At 46.7% G+C, this 19,766-nt stretch overlaps 1 protein-coding gene across 7 annotated transcripts in view; it reads right to left on the reverse strand.

Moving 5' to 3' along the window:
* Positions 1-19,766, reverse strand: part of Rim (Rab3 interacting molecule) — a 105,334-nt gene that overhangs the window by 78,018 nt on the left and 7,550 nt on the right. For all 7 annotated transcript variants that reach the window (XM_078183179.1, XM_078183180.1, XM_078183177.1 and 4 more), the window contains exon 2: positions 15,074-15,278. In XM_078183179.1, coding sequence (XP_078039305.1) covers positions 15,074-15,278 — 205 coding nt within the window. The remainder of the gene's footprint in view (positions 1-15,073; positions 15,279-19,766) is intronic.

Consider the following 19,766-nt stretch of genomic DNA (forward strand, 5'->3'; position numbering starts at 1 on the left):
TCACTTCTCTAGAAAATAATTATACAGACATTATTACGTGTTCTTGACAGGGATTCGTTAAGGAGCCCAAGATAGACGCGGACTTAATCAAGCATCTATCCTGTTTACTGCAAGTTGAGGAAGTTTCGTGTGAATGCGCATGCACAAGCATCCAGAATAACCTATCTTTAAAGACTGGTGCGCATGTGGGGTGGTAAATCTCTGCGTACGTGCTGTTATTATTATTTTTTTGTGACTTTCCTGCACGGAAGCTCGACAGAAGCATTCAAAATATAATGTAATTCACAGGACCAAATAAGTAAATATGAGTTAGAAAAATAAGTTGGAATTAAGAACAATTATCATCGTACGACGCTGAAGTAAAATTGACTAATTAATTGAAGTTTAGAATAGAACTCAATCAGGAATCGTGTTAGGATGTTTTCGATGAACAACTGGAGAAGGTCAGGTCCTGGGGGGGTTGAGAGTACCAGAAACGTGGGCGAACGAAAGTAAAACGGGATCGAACGTCTCGGATCGAAAAGCACATTCTTCGCGGCGACCATTCACGGCCGGTACAATGAACGAAGGCTAATAATTAGCGAGCTACCGCGACGGTCGGCCGTTTTGAAGGATGAATAGGCCGGGCAGAATACTCCATCAAGATAAAGCGTGATGGATGGACCATTTAGAAGCGAACCATAAAACAATGCCCATGTCGGTTCCCATCGATAACACTTTCCATGCCCATTCACGCGTATTATTGCGCGAACTAAAATGGCGTGAGCAACGCTCCGCAAGAACAGCCGCGACTCCTCGTTGAATTACGAGCGTCGCGGTCTCCGGAGTCGCCAGGGATTAAAACGAGCTTTCAGCGGACCGAATCATCCGATTTCGGGGGCAAACTTCATTTCCGAAGATTTCGTCTCACCCGTTTTTCTCCTGTCTCTTCTGCCAGCGAATCCGGTCCGCTCGAAATTGTGCATCGATGTACTGACCCGATTAACAAATTGTCTATTTACGAGCGTGTAAACTTCCCATGCGACGCGGACCGACTGCAGTTCTTGGCTTCGAATGATCATGGAACAATAAGGATGCCGGACATCCACGATAATTTTACAAATGGTACTGCAGTAATTTGTCGACTACCCCAATTTGACACAATGGGAGCAGTATTTCTTGTCTATTTTCCGATTTATTCCTCATTTATTTTACAACCGCAGAACCGTAATCTATCAGCAACAATATTTTTGCTAATCCTCCGAGGATTGAGAAAGACACCCCCCAAACTTTCAGCTTGAGTTGTTCGCTGCTATCGTTGCCAAGAAATTCTTTCAGAAACCAGCCCCTCCACCAGTCCAAAAAAGACGCACCTTCGTCGTTTTCCTCTTATTCAACCTTCATAACCAAAATATGGCGCACTTTCTGAAGGTTGCTGAACACACTCGCACAACTTCAATTCAATAGGATAGTGATGCTGGTTTTCGGAGGATACTGCTGCCTTTGGTTAAAAAAATTGCGAAATAAAAGAATAAAAAAATGTAATATATGTTCTCCGATAGACATAAAGTTAATTATACTCGATACAAACCAAAGCCATGACAATTGATCATCCTGAAAAACCAACTTCACTTCCCTACGTATTCTACCGTCGTCTCCAGATAACTCATTGCGCGCCAACCATGTCGAAAAGACGCACCCTTCGTCCGGCGTTTAATTACTTTGCAACGATGAAACAGGTCGAACGTTTCAATCGAATCGCGTTTACACGATCGCTGGCTCTTGATCCGCGTCGCCTAGCACAGCAGGTGGAGAGCGAAAGGGAGCAAGCGTACGGGACAGAGTGAGAACGAGAGAAGGGTTGCGTTTTCATTTCGTCCTCGTTGCGCGGATTAGCGGGCCAGGGAATATGGGCTCGCGGATCCGGATTGGATTCATCGAGTAATGATAATGGGCAACAATAATTGTGCAAACTGCGCCGCGTGGCCGGGGCGGGTGGGTATCGATTCATCGGGGATATTCACGCGCGAACAACCGGCCACCCCCGCTCGCATCCCGTAATTGCGTGACGTTCCCCGCGGAAGTTGCTCGCAGCCCCGGGACAGGGCGTAAAAGAGAGAGAGAGAAAGAGAGAGGGAGAGAGAGAGAGACAGATCGAGTGCAAGTTGAAAAGAGAGAAAGAGAGAAAACGGAGAAAGAGAGAGAGAGAGTGAGAGAAGAGAGGAAAAAAATACTTGGGGGCTGATTGCCGCGTTCCACTTATTTCGCGTTAACCCGACCGGCCTCGGGTTCGGTCATTTTGACCGAGTTCTGTTTATCGATCAAATAGACCGATTGCCAGAGCGAGCTTCAACCCCCTCGAAGGCCACTCCGTGGACAGACACGGCCAGAGAAAAAAAAGGGAAAGGGAAAAAAGAGAAAAGGAAAAGGAGGAAATTCCGCGCGCCGACCCGGCTGCCCCGGTTCTTAGAACATTTTGCGAGAGGTGAGTCGCGAGGCCCGGCTGCGCGCAATCGCGCTGACACGCGTCGTCGAGATCAATTACATCGCGTTAATAATGTAACTCTGATTCGCTGATGAGATCCTCCAAATGTCAACCTATATTCGAGCGGCGCAGAAATAGTTGCGATTTTCGCTACGTTAGATTATTCTGAGACCGTGCTATGGGATCAATTTGTTAGTCACACGGGCGTGCTCTCGAGAGTTGTGCAAATTATGTGCCGAGAGATTTCTCCCATTAAACGCGCACCTTATTATTACAATATTTATCTAGTTCATGGAGCGGTCTCGTTTAGAAAGCGTTCCGCATAGACCGATGCGGACGAGTTTGTTGGCTCTATTTTTGATTGTTGTTTCTACACTGTCCGCGTAAACATGGGAAAAGTAAACTCGCGTAATGAGTAAATAAATAATTAACTGAAAGAATGGATATGCAGCAAATTTCGCTGGACTAGCGACAGACCTCAAGCTACCAGTATGATCAATGCAGTCTCCTATCAATAACAAGGTGTAGGTAGCAACAGATCTTACTTCTATCAACAGAACGCGTTCGAAGCGCAGCCATGTTAGAAAGTAGGCGATTCTCCGATTATTTTCGCGGCAACCTATTTTTCAATTCCCAGGAATGTAATCTAAATGAAAATCAGAGAGGCAAGAGGGAGTGGAAGAAAGAGAGAGAGGGTAGGAGAGAGAGAAAGAGAAAGAGAGAGAAATGAGAATTGACGGGGGAACGGTCCGCTATCCCGGACAATAAGCGTCATCAATCCGATGACACTTCGTTCCCGGGAAGCCAAGCGTCCCAGTTTCGGAAGCGGCGAACGAGCGAATTGATTTTTACCTTCTTGCCCGCGCAGTTTAATGGGCGAGCGGTTTTTCGCGTAGGGAAACTGAGGCTGCACCGGTGGTTGACAGTGGGTCGGTAGCCGGGCCGTGGTTCCGGCGTGGGAAACCGCTAAAAATATCCATGGGCCGCGCGTCGGCGGGGGTGTCTCCGGCATTCGAGGGCGTCCATCGTCGAAACGCGGCTCGATCGCGACAGAATTTCGCGCAGCGAAGACGTCTCGCGATTTGGAGCAACGACCCGCTAGAAACCGTGTACTTTCGAGCGTGAACGCGGTCGCGTCGGTTCCGGGGAGAGGCTCCCTTTTTGCCTGACGAAAGGGACTTGCAACGCCGACCGAACCTCGTTGCAGACTGGCAACGGAGCCCGTGGAGCCCGTGAAGCCCGTGGAGCCCGTGGAACAGAGAGTGCACCGAACAAGAAAGGGAAGAGAATGGGTGTACGAGCGAAAAAAAAAGAGAAGAAAGAGCCCAGAGGAGGGCTGGCACAGGGGGTTGCGGGAAGGCGGAAGGCGGAGGAGGGCGCTGTGGAAAGGGACGGAGTAGACCGAGAAACGAAGCAGGAAAGATAGGCGGCGGCAGGGGGAACCTGAAGAGCACTTCGTCGAGTTGCCTAGGTAGCAATATGTCAAGAGCTCCGGCCCCCTTCCAACCAGCCCTCGCTCGTGCCCTCCGCCCGCCGCCCCCGCTGGCCCCGCTGGCGGCACCCTTTTCGTCCACCCACCGAACATTTCGTACGTACGTACGTACGTACCTAGGCTACGTACGTGTGCGCTATTTTCCCGAGCCTAAAAAGCGGAGACACGCTTCTACTAAGTGGTGGTGTCTCTCGGTGTCGGTGCTGGTAGGGGCTGGAGGGGCGGTTTCTCGAGCCGTCTCACACTCTCCTTGAACGGCCAGCCAACGGAGCCCAGGGTCCGAGGGAACGGGAACGGGAACGGGAACGGGAACGGGAACGGGTGTGCTAGGTACACGGGGCCGTGTAACGTAAATGATCATTAGTTCGCCGGCTCCGGGGCGAGTTGCTCCGGTGATTTGCATTAATTAATTAGAGGCCAATTAATTCAGATTACTTTATCACGGGGCCTGTGTACGCAGCCTGTGTCAACGTGGACTACGCCGACGCCGGCCTGAGACCAGACAATGACGACGGCGACGACTACGACGACGACTACGAAGATGACACAGACATCGGCATGGACGTTGACGTCCCGTCGCCTCGAGTACAGAGCATGCCAATCGATACGCTCGTTCAAGCCAATCCGATAACTCGCCGCGACGCCGATAACAGGCCGGCCATCGCGCAAGCCAAATGATCGAGCAATCGAGGATCCAGCTCGATCCGGATTGTCGCGGATTCACAGCTTTCACCTTGCTCGGAATATGTGGAATCCCGGCATGGCAAAGAAACAGTTTTATTTTACTTTAATTTATTAATATATACGGGTAAACACCCATTTTTACAGTAACAAAAAAGAAAACATTACTTATATTGAGCAACAGTCAGTCAGTATTATAAATATTTTCTTTTATAAATTTTTTATATTCTATATTTTGCATTTATAGACAAAATAGGCGAAATGTATTATTTAGCGGTATGATATACATAAATATACCTCGTACAGAAAAAATAATACAAACATTTTACTTTTTCCCACATGAACACCGTTAAAATTACTAATATTTTAAACGTCCTGGAATCAAAGTTTACAGAGTAATGCTAGGATTGTTTGCCATAACATGCACTAATGCGCAGTAATGGAACTGTTGCTGGAAAAATTTTTCCTAGTATCTACGAAACCAAGCTTTTACGCTAATTTCTATCTATAAGGTCTGTGGAAGTTGGAATAATTTTCCTTCTCTAATTAGGAGATACCCTGATAAAAATGATAATGAATTTTATTAAGTCTTTGCAAACAAGAATTTTTGAGAGAACTAAGAAAATTTGATTTATATATCAAAGACCTAGATAATAGGAATACTGAACAGTATATGCATAATTAAATTGTATGTTTGGAAGCTTTGAATTGAAAAGATTCTCCGAGCGTTAATTTGTGGTATTTTTCTCCTACCGAATAAAAGGCTGCCTGTAGCGAGCAAATGAAAACAGCATTAGCGCAAAAATGGAAATCTGCAGTGTACTGATCGCTTTCAAAGTAATTCTCTCTGGGAAGTTACACGTGAAAGTGGAATTCTAGCTTGCGGGAAAGGAGGTCATAGGGACTGAGACCAGGTGAGTAACGAAACTCTGAAACCGCTGGAGTGTCCTTTCCAGTCAAATATTTGGTAACAGAAAATTTAGTGTGACAGGGGACATTGTCATGATTGGACTGCGGACATTTATGTATATTTCCATCTCCCGAAGTAAATTTTTTAGAAGAACGAGCAAAACAGAATTCTCTTCCAACAATTGGGTCGATAAATTAAATATTCCGGTATCTTTAAAACATTTGTATTAGTTAGAAGGATCTGCAATATATGCATGCCCTTTTTTACGATTGTGTCACAGTGAAAATTTTTCTCAAAAATTTACTGTCCAAATCGAACATTGGAAGAAACTTGATTCATGATTTCTGCTTCGCTTATATTCAGCTTTTACTAAAAAAAAAAAAATTATACGTCGGAGTATGAAAAAGCAGTATATACTATTTGAAATCTTATACTCTTTATAAGTGTCAATTTCTAGTATCTTTCTACTGCATTCTCAATCACAAAAAATTCACGGACACAAAATCGTCACAACATTTCGTGGCTCCAACTCGTGTTCTGACAAAAGTCAGTTGTAAGTCGACACCTAGCAACACGTTAAAGCTCATAGTTGCATAGAGGGTAAATCGAGGCTGTGCAATTCTCGTGTCTCGTATTTTTTCGATTGTCGATCGTGGAAGCTATCTAGGTAGCCTGCGAAGACAACGGATCGCGGCACTCGCGCCGGCGAGCTCTTTAATTTCAAACAAGACGACGTTTGAAATTGAAAAGAGCCTCTCCTGTATACCTGAGAAGCGTCCCGAAAGGGAGAAAAGAAAAGCAGAATGGTGGACAAGAGTTTCAGTTTTCAGATAATAAAGTCTGCGCGACGAGTAGCATCAGTGCTCAGACGACTCTTCAAGCCAACTAGCACCCGCGCCGTCCTACGGGCGCGTCGCGTTCCGACTCTTTTGAAGTCTAGCCTGAAATCATGCTCCGGCATATAATACTGACGAGCAGAAGACCTGGTATACGTGTCCCTCGACTGTATTTAACCGGCATCGGATCGGAGATCCTTTCAGGATCGAGCGAAACTCGAATAATTCGAGGACAACCTTGTTGAATGCTAAGGGGTGCTCCCATTTCCAAGGGTGCACTTTAGCAATTTTATTTTTACTAAACTGAATAATATATTTGTATCGGAATCTGAAGACTTATTTGGATACGGTTGAACCATGCTCGTGAATTTTCCAATGTTGTTATCGTCAAAATTGAGGAGACTGTTCATTGAGGAAGTGGATCATTCCTCTCAGTGACTAACATATGCGACGAAAGACTAGATCACTTTAACGAATTTCTTCCGAGTAAACTAAATGATATATCTTTACCAAACTTTGCAAATTTGTTTATACTCATTTGAACTATATTTGTGAATTTTTGTATATGGCCATTATCTACAATAAATTGCAGAAAATATTCATTGAAAAACTGGATCATTTCCCTTAGATGCTTAGCCTTTGACATGAACTATTCAAGGAGTTTACTTCAAGCTATTAAGAGATGTTCAGCGCCTTAAGCATCAATTTTTACATTTTCAATTCAGAAACAAGCTTAACGGACCTTATTAAAAATACTTTTCAGTTTGTCATTTTATGAGACTCCACTCATCCGGCAAGCTGTCTGAATAGAACAGTCGTCTTCCGCTATGCATAATTACTAAACTGCAGATTTTACTAAAACAGTAAAAAGATTAAAAAAGACCTAGAACGTTGGTGCACTAATTTCAGCTTATGAAACATATTACAGGAAGGAATCAAATTATACTTGGTTCCTATACCGTGCAATTTACGCAGAACATTTTCATTTCCCATAAAGATTCGCAGTAGCACCGTATAAAAATATCAGAATGTAGTATAATATAAACGTCTGTAAACAAGGCCGGAAAGTCGCGCAGAGAGAGAGAGAGACGGTTCGGTTTAGCGGAAAGAAAATCTGAGAGACAATCGGGGAAATGGTAATATCAGCTGAAGAGATTTCCGCGGGTGGAGAAGTTCGAGTTGATAATGGAATTTACGGAAACGTCGGCTGACGGGTTGCTGCGTCAGGAATCGTCGGCCCGGAACGAGCTTCGGAGACCATTAACAAGGGGATCGTTGACGTCCGCCGTGCATAAAAGAAGTTTGTGGGCGCGCACGCCCATGTACACAGCTAATTACCATGCAAAGGCTCCGCGATCGCTCGGTCGCGTTCACGCGCCGGCTAGTTTCGTGTCTCTGAACAGCTTCGACCTTTCCGGTCTCGCGATTTTTCGGCGTCACAGGAGCCGCGTGCATTAGCGTCACGAGAGCTCCAGAACTTGGTCGTCCAGAACTTTTCGAGCGACGTCCTACATACATACAACCACCAAACTCGCCGATTGCCGGTCGGCCGAAGGGGAAGAAGCCGGTCGACAGATGCCTCCAAGTAGCGGAAACTCTCGGCCAACTTTCGACCAGGCTTATTTATGAGAACCGCGACTCGTTATGGAAATCACGCGAGTCCGCGTTTAATCATTCTCGAGATTGCGGCACTCTCGCGAGCCTTCCTTTCGACCGGGCCACACGAAACAGCTCCAAGCCCCTGTCGCAGTCCCTGCGAAGACACGGGATTTTATACGGTGCCTCGTAATTATATGTTACGTCGACAATAATTGTCGTTATCCATCTTCATTGCCGCGAAAGAAGTCGTCGGAGCGATGTAACAAACGGGGTCAACAGACGAACAATCGTGAAAACGGTTGCGTTTCTTCGCTCGGTGCTTTGAAAATGGGAGTGCATCTGAATGATGACGATTGTCAATTTGTCATTCGATGATAGGCAACGGGTTTTCAGACATGCGGTTCTTTCTTTTTTACAGATCCTCGAAGAATGTAGGTTCGAAATGATTGGCTAAAAGAAACGCACGTTGGTTACTTTTAGGATTCAGTGGAAGGAAATAAATCGTGTAAACAAGAAATTGAAGTCTGTCGTTGAGGATGCAATTCGTCTGACCCAGTCAGGCTGGGTAGTTTGCATCCACCTCGAATCGGAGACTCGATCAGAGCCATCTGCCCGAAAATTCACCGCAGAAATTCGAAGAACGAGATTTCCGTGGTCGCCTCGCATGACATTTCGCTGGAAGAAGCGGATGCATCGATCCCCGGTTCGGGACAAGGTGGAATGCTGTATTGGAACGAAAGATACTTCCTCGGGACAGCGTTCGATTAGAATTGCCGTCAGTCCGTGCTCCCCTGACATAAATACCAGAGATACACGCGTGCACGGGCGAGCGCACAATGGGTCGGGGACGCGCAGCCTTGGACCAGGCCACGGCAGCGTCCCACGGACCTCTGCAGCTATTCACCTCCGCGTGCCTGGCTGCCTTCCGGACCTTCAGCAATTTCGGAACGGGCGAGTCATTAATCGAAAATTGCCATAATTCGATGGGCGACGCGAACTATGTCGACGTGGCATCGGGTGACGCGCGTGCCTGCCGAAGGCGGGTTTGCGAGGGGGCCGGGAACGATCGCGGGCATATTTGTTTCCGGATGCTCCGTTCAAGACATTCCCGTGGCAGCCTACTCTGTGATTCCGACGGATCGATACGATTCGTCGAAAAATCACCAAGGAGAAACCAGCTCCTAGCCGCTCCAGATTCGCTTAATCCCGACGCAACATCGCCGGGGATCCATATTCGCTCGTCTCCGCACGGAGAGAGAGAGCCCTGCCGCCCACGAACGGCTCCGCTTCGAGGGCCACTCCGTTCCCGGTTCGGTGGGCCCCGAGCGGCAAACAAGGGACAACCGCGTTCAAACGACGAACAAACGTAAATTCACCGGCCACCTTGTATTCCATTCTCTCCCCTGGCTGCCCGCCGCCTATCGTGGACTGTAACCCTCCCCACGAAACTTAGATCAATATGTTGCGTCACGTTCCCCCTTTCCCCCCTTCCGTCGACCGCCCTGTCCCCGCGCAGCCCGCACGCCGCCCAACATTCATCCACGGCCACCCACACCTTCGACCACCCCGCGCGCTTCATTCCTGTTCCTCGCTCCCGCCCCCGACTCGGCCCCTCGCCACCCTTGTACGGTCGGTGACGTCACGCAGGGACGCGCCCCATTCATAGGCTGCCACGCAGCCAGCCTAAGTCACCGCGGCGACCAAACGGGGGAAAAAAAAAGAAGGAAGATAGCGTAAAGAGGTTTGCCGCGAAACTGGCGGTCGGCAATCGCGAGGCTACGGAGACGCGAACAAACGGCCAGGCCCGGGAAGCGATTAACGGAGGTTCAAGGAGGGTCCGTACGGGCCCTGAAATTTCACGAACGACCCCTCCCTCCTCCGGCCTGGACTGGCGTAATTAAGCGAAGGTTGCGGAGCGTCGCGACACGGCGGGCTGGTCTCCGGCGAGGAGGAAACGTACGAGCCCGGATCGATGATGTCGTAACGCGCCTCGTGACGTTTATCATCGTACTTGCGTGTGGCCCCGCGGGGCGCAGGACGGGCCGGACGGGGAGGGGGGTCAGAAACGTGTAGGTGTAGCTGGTGCGCGGGATCAGCCGCGGCGACGCGCCCTCGAAAGTACCCCAATGCCCCCCCAAACCCCTTACGGGCTCACGGTATATTTTCGGGCATATTAAATGAGATGTTTGAACGCTCGTTCGGCCGTGTTTTATGAACTGGATGGTTATTGGAATCCTCGGGGCACGGCGAGTTAAGGGCGAGCCGCGATTAATATTTCCTCCGGGAACTTTTCAACCCTTCCGCCACGGCCGACTTGCCCCAACAGCACGGGACAGTTTGAATCCGGTCCACGATTACCCGGATTTTTTCGAGCTTTTGGACAGTCATTTTTAATTAACGTATCGCACATTATAAACAGATGCAAGCTACAAGCAGATGTAAGCACCTAGGTTGCAAATTCGGGACAGCAGGAGATGGCTGGAAAGCTGTTGTAACTAATATTTGAATATTTGACCGTTTACTAGGTTTAACCCCTAACTAAGAGTAACTAAATTACCCATTAGAAACTCAAATACGGTAGAACCTAGACTATCCTATACAGCAATGCCAGAACTCTCTATTATCCAAATACGTTTCAGATTTAATCACCTCAATCCAAGGCGACCCGTATGCAAAACAATTTACCGTACAGTAGAACCTCGATTATTCGGGCTTCGCAGAGTAACAAGGCTGTTCAGGTAATGAAGCAGTTACCTAACTACAGTGCCAGATTTCATCTTTATTAATTTGCACAGGAAATCGTCTTGCATATGGGTTACCACAAATCGAGCTGATTACATGTGAAAAGTATTTGCATAATAGATCATTCTGATATTGAAGAATCGGATAATCGAAATACTGTTCTATTCTACCGTCTTCAGTCTGGCACTCCATCTAAGTAACTGTTAACCAAATATTGATGTCACTCACTTAGCTCGGATAGTCGGGATTCTACTGTAATGGAAGAAATGAACATTATATTCTCCGATGTTTCATATCAATCCGACGAAATTTTTAAAAACGGAAGGTTTATATTTCCAGAGTAAAATTCGCATGTCTATAAATCAAAGCGTGTACATACAGCAGAAAGATCGACGAAAAATATCGAATAAATTCTTAGGATGCAGAGATTTGGACAATTTTACGAGGAAACAAGGGAAGAGCCATTTCCGCGGACGGTTTTAAATTGTTATCGCCCGGTTGTTCTCCTCGCGGAACGCAAAAAGGAGAAGGGTTGTGCACGATGGTGAAAGCAGCGGTTCGCCTTTGGGCGAACGAGCGAGCAACCCCCATTTCTTAAGCCACGCGAAAGTACGACGAAAACCAATAAACTTGCAGGAAGTTGTAAGCCGAAGTTCCGCGCGCGTCTGCTTCTATTATTATACCGCCACTTGCCGGTTGGAGCACGCGCGTGTATACTCGCTATACGGGTCCCGGGCCGCTCTTATTTCTTGGTTACGGATACATGGCGCTTTCAAAAACGAAGTTAAATTGCCTGGACCGACGAGAAACCAGTGCTCATGCTTGCAAGAAGAACATCGCGACACGGGGAACGCAGCGAGAGATTCGAATCTCTATCATCTCTACGTTCTCAGAACATGAACAATTTTATTTATGCATCTGCTGCATCTGTGAAATTGATAAATATAAAATTCATTCTTCCGTTTTCCGTGAATAAAAATCTTGAACGGTCGTAGTCGGGAAACTGTGATATTGAATGAATAATAATCTTAAAACCGAGGAACGAAAGGAAGAAAATTCTACGTCAATCAAACACAAATTCTGCACTTCCAGATGATATTTTTACACTCGCAAGTGATTGTAAAACTATTGACAACTGTTGGCCGGATTAGAAAAAACAGGTAAGAGAAAACATTACCACAATTTTGATAAAAAAAATCTGTACAGCAACTATGAAATTCATAAGACTTGTTCATCCATTAAATTTTATCCTTGGCCATGTTAAAAATTCAAGCTTAAGAACAGATTGTCGCTATTTTTATCAAAAATTGAACCGCGGTTCCTGTGACTCGTCGAAGAGCCAGTGTTAAAATAACGGCGATAGAATAGACTAAAGAGAAGGAAAACCGTGCGCGTGATGTAAATGGCGTTTCGTAATCAAAGACAAGGGATGCAACGAAATAAAAAGGGCATCGGTGCCGGAACGTAGTTCCATTCCCATTGATGAAAATCCTTTGAAAATTGCGCGATCGGTTCAAGGAATATCGACGCATAAATGGGAAACGTATTCGCTGGATGGTTATTTAGCGAAGGCATTACGCCCACGGACGCAATGTACACGCGTCCGCGATAAGGGTTAATTTGTGTAGCTGGGAAGAATGGCGGGGGGTAGGGGCTCGCAATAGGTCAATTATTTCCACGTATTTCAGGCGTGCGCCGCGATACGCGTACCCCCGATTATCGTCTTTCATGATACGGCTGCCCTTAATTGTTTCCAGGAAGTTGACGTTTCCAACGGCGGCGATTCGCTCTCGGAATCAGTCTCATCGCGTGGTTTCGTAATTTCGAGACAGAGGCGCTTGGCCACCGAAGCCCGAAGAACTAAAACCCGATGAATGGTCGCACTATTTTCCGCGAGCACCGTTACCAGAATTGTATCTAGTCCCCGGAACTCGTGAAACCGGCGATCGCGATCGCTCGGCGACGTTTAGCCGAGTTCCCGCTGTTATTTCCACGAAAACGATGAGTTTTGCGAAAGGCTCTGGCCCCGATACTCCATGGTGATACCGAACAACCCGGCCTCTCTTTGAACTTTCTCGATCGACGCTGACATTTCCTAAGGTTCGCGTCGCCCCCGCAATCATCGTAACCAACGCTCCGGCTAATTATGTTAATTAACTGCGTTCAATGTCTCATTGATATTGAAAGGTCAGCTGAAACCCGCGCCTGCGGACTTCTCCGGGGAACAATCGCCGCTGGGGCTTGCATCCTGCCTTTTTTTAATTGTGTTCCAACGCGTTCGCGATGGATCACGCGATTTTCGGTCTTTGCAGCTTATGGCTAGAACTCGGATGACTGGGCTTTAAACAGAGTGCGCGAATTATGAACCCTAGAAGCTATGATCCCATAAAGCTTTTAATATGTCTGCAAATGTGTAAATAAGCGTCAGAATTTTTAGAGTTTTCTTATAATATAAATTTACGCTGTTTAAAGAAGCAAAAATTTTTTTGCAAACTTATATCGAGCTTTTGGTTTTCGTACATTTTGAAGATAATGAATAATATTTTAATTGTTAAAATTTTATTTCGAATCGCCCACAGTCCCACAATGTCAATAAATAGAAGGGTATAATTCTAATTTTAACATTCGCTTTATATTGTTCCTCGGGAAAATGCATTTCGGTTTATAAACGATTTCTACTAGAGAAATCATGTTTCAGCTATGTTTGTCGGTGAAGCGATAACGACACCCATGGGGTTTTAAAAAATGCTTCGTTCGATTTTTTTCTATCCGATAACAAAGTTACCGAGATTTAACCAAGTGTGCATGAATTGACACTTTAACGAATTGATGAAGCATGCAGTAGGATTTATGACTACGTTTATTGAAAACGTATAAAATTTACATTAATGGTTCCAAATTGTCAACGTTTCGACGAAACTATGTTCAAAATACCAATGTAGTACTTTGTTCTGTAGCTAAGAAGAAAATCTTGAAAAATGGAAAATTGGTTGTGTGAACCAACAGCCAAAAGTTCTCTCGATTCTAACAATGGCCGCAAGATATGGGTTCGTAACTGACGATAGTAGTTCTTTCTGTAACCTCATTGATTAGGGTTATCGATAAAGGGCGAGCTGGGTGACTCCAGTTTTCACGCTATGAAAACATTGATTTGCATCGCCCGCTGTGGACCTTCGCGTGTATATAGGATCGACGATCTCGTTTATCGATCAGTGACGTATCCAGTTAGTCGGCAGCCCCGCCGACCCCTCGATGACCGACCAATAACAGTGCCCACTCGCGATTCTTCGCACAAGTGACGATTAAACGTCAACTGTTGCATAATTTCCCCTTACGTTTGCTTTCACAAAACTCGAGAACGTTCTCGTCGAGCTGAAATATCAAATCTTTCTCGAACCTCGAAATGTCACCGGTATTCCCGCCCCTCCGTCATAGCGGATTCGCTTTGATCCCTTCATTTAGGTAATGAATCTTTTTTGCTCGCGGTCGACGTGACGGCAAGTAGGACCGGTGATCCCTCAAAGTGTCACTGTTCCCTAAATTTAAGTGGTTCTCATAATTAAAAGAAAAATACCGGATTACGGGCTGTCTTTCCTGCCTTCGAAAATTGTATCTACATGTCATGCTCACAATTGACAGTCAACACGTTCGCCAGCAGCGTTGCTCATTCGTATCAATGAAAATTAATTTGTAAATCTTTTATCGGGGTAAAATTTTCTTGGCATTTCAGCGTTTTATGCGTTACGAAAACAGATTTTCCAGACAAAGTTGAAACACATGGCGCAACCTTTCGATCACGGACGAACAAAAATATTCCTTCCACGTGTCAAGTATCTCGCGAAGAAGGTACACTTACGTGGCAACAGTTGCAACACTTCTCGAAACGAACACAGCCAGCGAGCGTGTTAACCATGTTAAATTATGCATAAGAGACGGAGGTATTCGAACAGCCACCTGTACACACATTACAGATCAATAAGACCAGACGCTAAAGATAACAACGCGAACTGCCCTTTCACCGAATATCTAAGAAATTCCAGAGGCGAAAATAAGAATCTGAATCTCCCAGGTTCGCGTAACACGTGAGAATTTACTATTTATTAAACAACCGGCTGAATAGGAGTGTTACGTAACCCGAGCAGCAGCTTTCAAGCCTCGCGCGCGTAGCAAGGGCTGCTTCTATTCAGCCCGAGTCCCGGGCGTCGGAATTTTTCCGCGCAACAGTGTTATTTCGTTCGATCTAGAATAGCAGCTTCGAGAACGATGTGGCAACGAGGGTCGGCCCGTTCGCGGCTGTTCCTTTCCTTCGTCCCTCCTTCGCGCTGACTTTTTCCGAATCTCGGGCGTACCTTGTTCGACCGTAGATTGACCTTTCCGCCGCAGCGTGCGCAGCACCGGATGCTGCAGTAGTTGCAGGTGTGGCCGGCGCCGGCGGCGAACTTGGTTTTCATGCATATGTGACACATGGCATGCAGCTCCACTCCCGCCTTCTTGTACAACTCCGAGCAGGCCCGTATCTTGTCCTCAAGGACCTTCACCTCATTCTGCTTTCGTCTGTGGGCAAACAACGAGCAATGATTACCCTCGCCGGCTGGAAACACGGGGAAAAGTTCGCGGGGAACAAAGCGCCGCCGATATTTCAACTAATAAACCCGGGGAGAACCCGTACTCCCTTCAACCGCCGCGAAGCTTTTCGCTTCGAGACGCTTCGAATTACTTCGAACGTCGCGAACGAACGAGCCGGGGAAACCTCGGAGGGCGAACCTCTCTCAAATTAAACGGCGGAGAGAAACTTTTTGGGCTCGGCCACTTTTATTGCCGGCGAATCACGCTGTCGGCCACCCCACCGCCGACCTTACTTCGAAGAACGCCGAGGAAACGTTTGACGAGGCCAAGAACGTTGACTCGAACGCTCAAACCTGACGCCGATCGCTACAAACTTTGAAATCACTCGGATTTCCGCGAACTTCTGACGGAACTCTTGGCTTCCGAGCCGACTAAATAGATGCAATTGTTTCATGTTAGCCGGGATTGTTTATGCGAAGGGATAAGCTTCTTTGAGACGGTTCAAGCCTCCGTACATTCTTGTGTAAACTACGCGCCCTCATACATTTATGCTTTCTAAATGACTGGAAATTATGATAAAGATTTTCCGTATCTGCTGCAGAAAATAAGAGTCACTTAGATATCTCTCTCGGCAGTAATTTTCAAAAATCCCCGAGCAACCGAATAAACGATAATGTATGTTCAATTTCCCGTCCATTTACGTGTTTCTAGATAAACGGAAAGCAACACATCCGGTTGAGAGGTAATGTAAACGCTGCTTCCTATACCAAACGTTTCATCAGATTTTAATCAATATTTCACATGTCACTGACTCGTCGAGACTCTTCCATAAAATCGTAACTCACAGAGCGATTGCAAATTGCCGCCAGATTTACCATAGGATAGACGACGAATATTTATATAAAATTTCTCTCAGCTACGTAAAAAAAAAAAGGAACGAAAAAAAATATTTTAAAAAATCTGTTACAATGTCTTTTGTTCACTAGAAAATTCTGTCAGATGAGAACGAAACAAAAATACTGTTAATATTAATGAATATAGACGACCCCTTTATCATTATAAACTCGTATACGTCATTAATCCATGACAACTCGTAGTGTAAAACCAACGAACCCAGTAAATTGATCAAACTTTTTCTGAAACAAGAAACAGTCGTTTGAAATTCGCGAGAGACGTTGGAAAATGTCCATGCATATGTTGTGGAGTATTTGCCCAGCACGGTCGCGAGGAAAAAGTAAAATAATATCTGGCTCCGTAGGCTCTGCTGTCCGGCCTCATCGAGATTTTTGTGTAAATTGCAGCTACCGCACGTTCCACTTCCGCGCCCGGTTTCATCTGTCCCCCCAATATGATTTCATTTGGGCACAGGTAACGACGACGCGGCCTAAGTAATTCGTTGCGCGGAGACTGAAACCGTTTCCACTTGTCTGCCAGTCGAGGGACGAGCGAGCCATTTTACGTTGAAGAGTAGCTCCGGCAACTCTAGCATCCTTTCGACTTCTATTAAACGGACTGTATAACGATCGAACGGATGGTCGACGGGGAACGTCAATTATATTCACGACGAAAAAATCTCGGAGGAACAGGGAGCCCGAAGAGCGAAACAAGCGGTGTTTCGCATCCATGCAGGGACGCTCGAGTGTCTTATTAACGCGCTTCTGAAGTCCCCGTGGCTAATTAATAAAAGACACGCCGCAGTCCTAAATCTCGGAGCTTGTTCTCCCGGAGAAACACCGATTTCTCTGCTGCGAGAGAACTTCAGGCCAGTTTTAAAACCTAAACCCGAGGTGAGCCCGTTCGATCGAGTCCGGGAAATCTGTGCCAGCAATTTTCAACCCAAAGGTCGGAGTACTGGAGGCTGTTTCCCTGTATAAAACGCAGATTTGTATGCGGAGCCAATCGAGGCCTCGAAAGGTCAACAGCAGAGATCGTATTTATTTCTCGCCGGCCCTTGGAAGGGAATAAGCGGCGGAGCATTCGTTAATTAGCGGCAGGAAGATAGGATTGTGAGCGGCCGGAGCCGGGGAACCGGTCACGCTTTGATACCGGGGAAAGTCAATTTATCGGCGGGGTAATTGAACTGGAATGGAATGTGACCGATGCCATCGATTTATTCTAGCCGCCGCCGTTGCCGCCGGCTTAGGACATTTCTACGTCTTTCGCCTGGCCAGCGAAACTCGAACGCCTTTGCCACCTTTCCAGACTTTCGCGTATCGATCGCCTACGGGCGAAGATCGCGTCTAATTAGAGAGTCTCGGGCGATCGCGGGCTCGGTAGCCTCGGAACTTTTGCGAAAAAATTGTTCCAGGGTTCCATCAACACCGACACGATCGCTCATTTAAACATCAAAAGCCGGGCGAAGCTGATGAGCACGAAGATAATTTTTTTTAAGGGGACACAATCCACGCCTCTGCACTCGGGAATCGTTTCTCCCGGGCATTATAGCTGGCCTCGTCAAAGAAAGTAGAGCTCTAATTGCGCGGAACACGTTCGCCATTGGAGTCCGGGCGGAAGCTACCGCCAAGGGGATTCGTAAACAATGTTAACCGAGGTAATCACAGGGGAAAGGACACCGCGAGAAGGTCCAGGCACTCGCGATTCCTAAGCCAAGTAGGTTAGCGTCGGTGCACGGAGGGAACGGGAGGAATGTGGGAACACTTGGCACGGGTCTAGAGCTCTCCGACCGGAAGTCTCGGTCTCTAGGTCGCGTGTACGGAACTTCCCAAGCTATAACCGAAGGGTTGTTGGCACCGGCAGGTTCAAACTTCCAGCCCTGGAACACAGGAAGCGACCAGAACGGGCTGGATTCCTTCTGATCGTTATCTACCCGGCCACCCCAACGGCAGATGGAACTTCCTACCGAGAGGGTAGTTACCGAAGGTGTTTCGTAACGTATGGACGTCGCGTTGCCGATCAATTATGCTTGCCAGTGTGTGGATGTTATGGTTACGGATCTCCATGCAAACTGGACACTCGTTCTACCTCGAAAAGTTTCAGTAAGATGGAAATAATATACCGTTGGTCTTAAGTTCTTTTAGTCTTATGTTATAAATTTGATCCACAATGTTTTGTCTAGTTACGATGGGGTGAAAAAGGTCTCATTTTATAGTCTGTTTTACAAAAAGGATATTGTAATTGTAGGTTCGAGAACGTGCTGTACAGTTCGCAACGGTGTTGAGGAAGTTAATACATTGTATAACGTTAAGTAACCAAGAAAGTTACCGTTTTAATCGATAGACATACATATGTGATACTCAAAGTGGATCAAACAATAGTCATTTCTGGTTTCAACTACCCTTACCAACGGTCTAACTTTCCTATTCCCTTTTCGCAACGGTCTAACAACTTTCCGTCCACTTTTTCCAGAAAGTTTCGCTTTTGGTATCGAAAACTGTTTCGACTCGTGAATAGTTCGATTTCGGCGATCGCGCTTTAAATTGATACTGTGCGTGGACGTACCGTTTTATAATGACGACGCCTAAAGTATTCTTTACGCGGGAGAATTCAGATATGGAAAGAATCAATTGATTATAATCGTCGCACTGTTAAACGGTTGGGAACAATAATCGTTAAGCTACACTCGAGAAGCTGAAATACAGCGTTTCTGCATCCGTAGAAAGCTAGAGGATGTTCCCGAGGAAATTGTCACGTAAATGGCAAGAAATTACGAGGATCGACGAAGGTCGCCGTTACCTTTCTAATTCAATTTTTGGAGAGGAGAGAGGAGAGCACCGTAGTCGGCGAAAGAGAACCCGCGGCCCTATTAACCACGGCGGGTCGGATGAAGTTCGCGGCGGAAATTTGCATCGAACAGTCGCAAAGCGGTAACCTAAATCTTGAGTTTGCCGATCGCGAGACAAAGGTCGCGGCGGCGGCATGTCACAATGTACACCGTGTCCGCCTACGTTCCTCTAATTACTTTACCAATAATCGGCCGCGGGCGCACGCGAGCACCGATCGGGAGAGAGAGAAAGAGAGAGAGAGAGAGAGCAAGAAAGAGCATGGCTCGGCTTCTCGGCGTTCGCTCGGTATCCGTCACGCGAGAAAAAAAATAATATACACGCGTATACATCGAAAAATATATAGGTATGTATATAAATATATACATATATATATATATATATATACGTACACGGCAGTCCGTGACAAAGGGGCAGATCAAAAGCGGAGAACCGAGCGGAGAAATGTAGGTTACTTAACGAACACCTCGGTGATTTCGCGCGCGCGAGACGCCTGTGTCCTGCAAAATCCGAGCCGGTCTCGGGCTGGGCGCTACGCTTTCCACACTAGCCCCCACCCTCCTCTCCCTTTTTCTCTCTCCCCGGCCGATCGACAAAGAATTCTTCTTATCCGCGATGCGTCGGAGCTTCCGACAGCTCGGTATTTTTCCGCCCCTGCGCCGGAACCGTTCGTCATTGTGCGACTCGCAGGATTTCGCGCCGAGAGGAATAGACCGGCGAGAATAAATGTCATTCG

This window comes from Augochlora pura, chromosome 6 (assembly GCF_028453695.1).
Source record: "Augochlora pura isolate Apur16 chromosome 6, APUR_v2.2.1, whole genome shotgun sequence".
NCBI classification, from domain to species: domain Eukaryota; kingdom Metazoa; phylum Arthropoda; class Insecta; order Hymenoptera; family Halictidae; genus Augochlora; species Augochlora pura.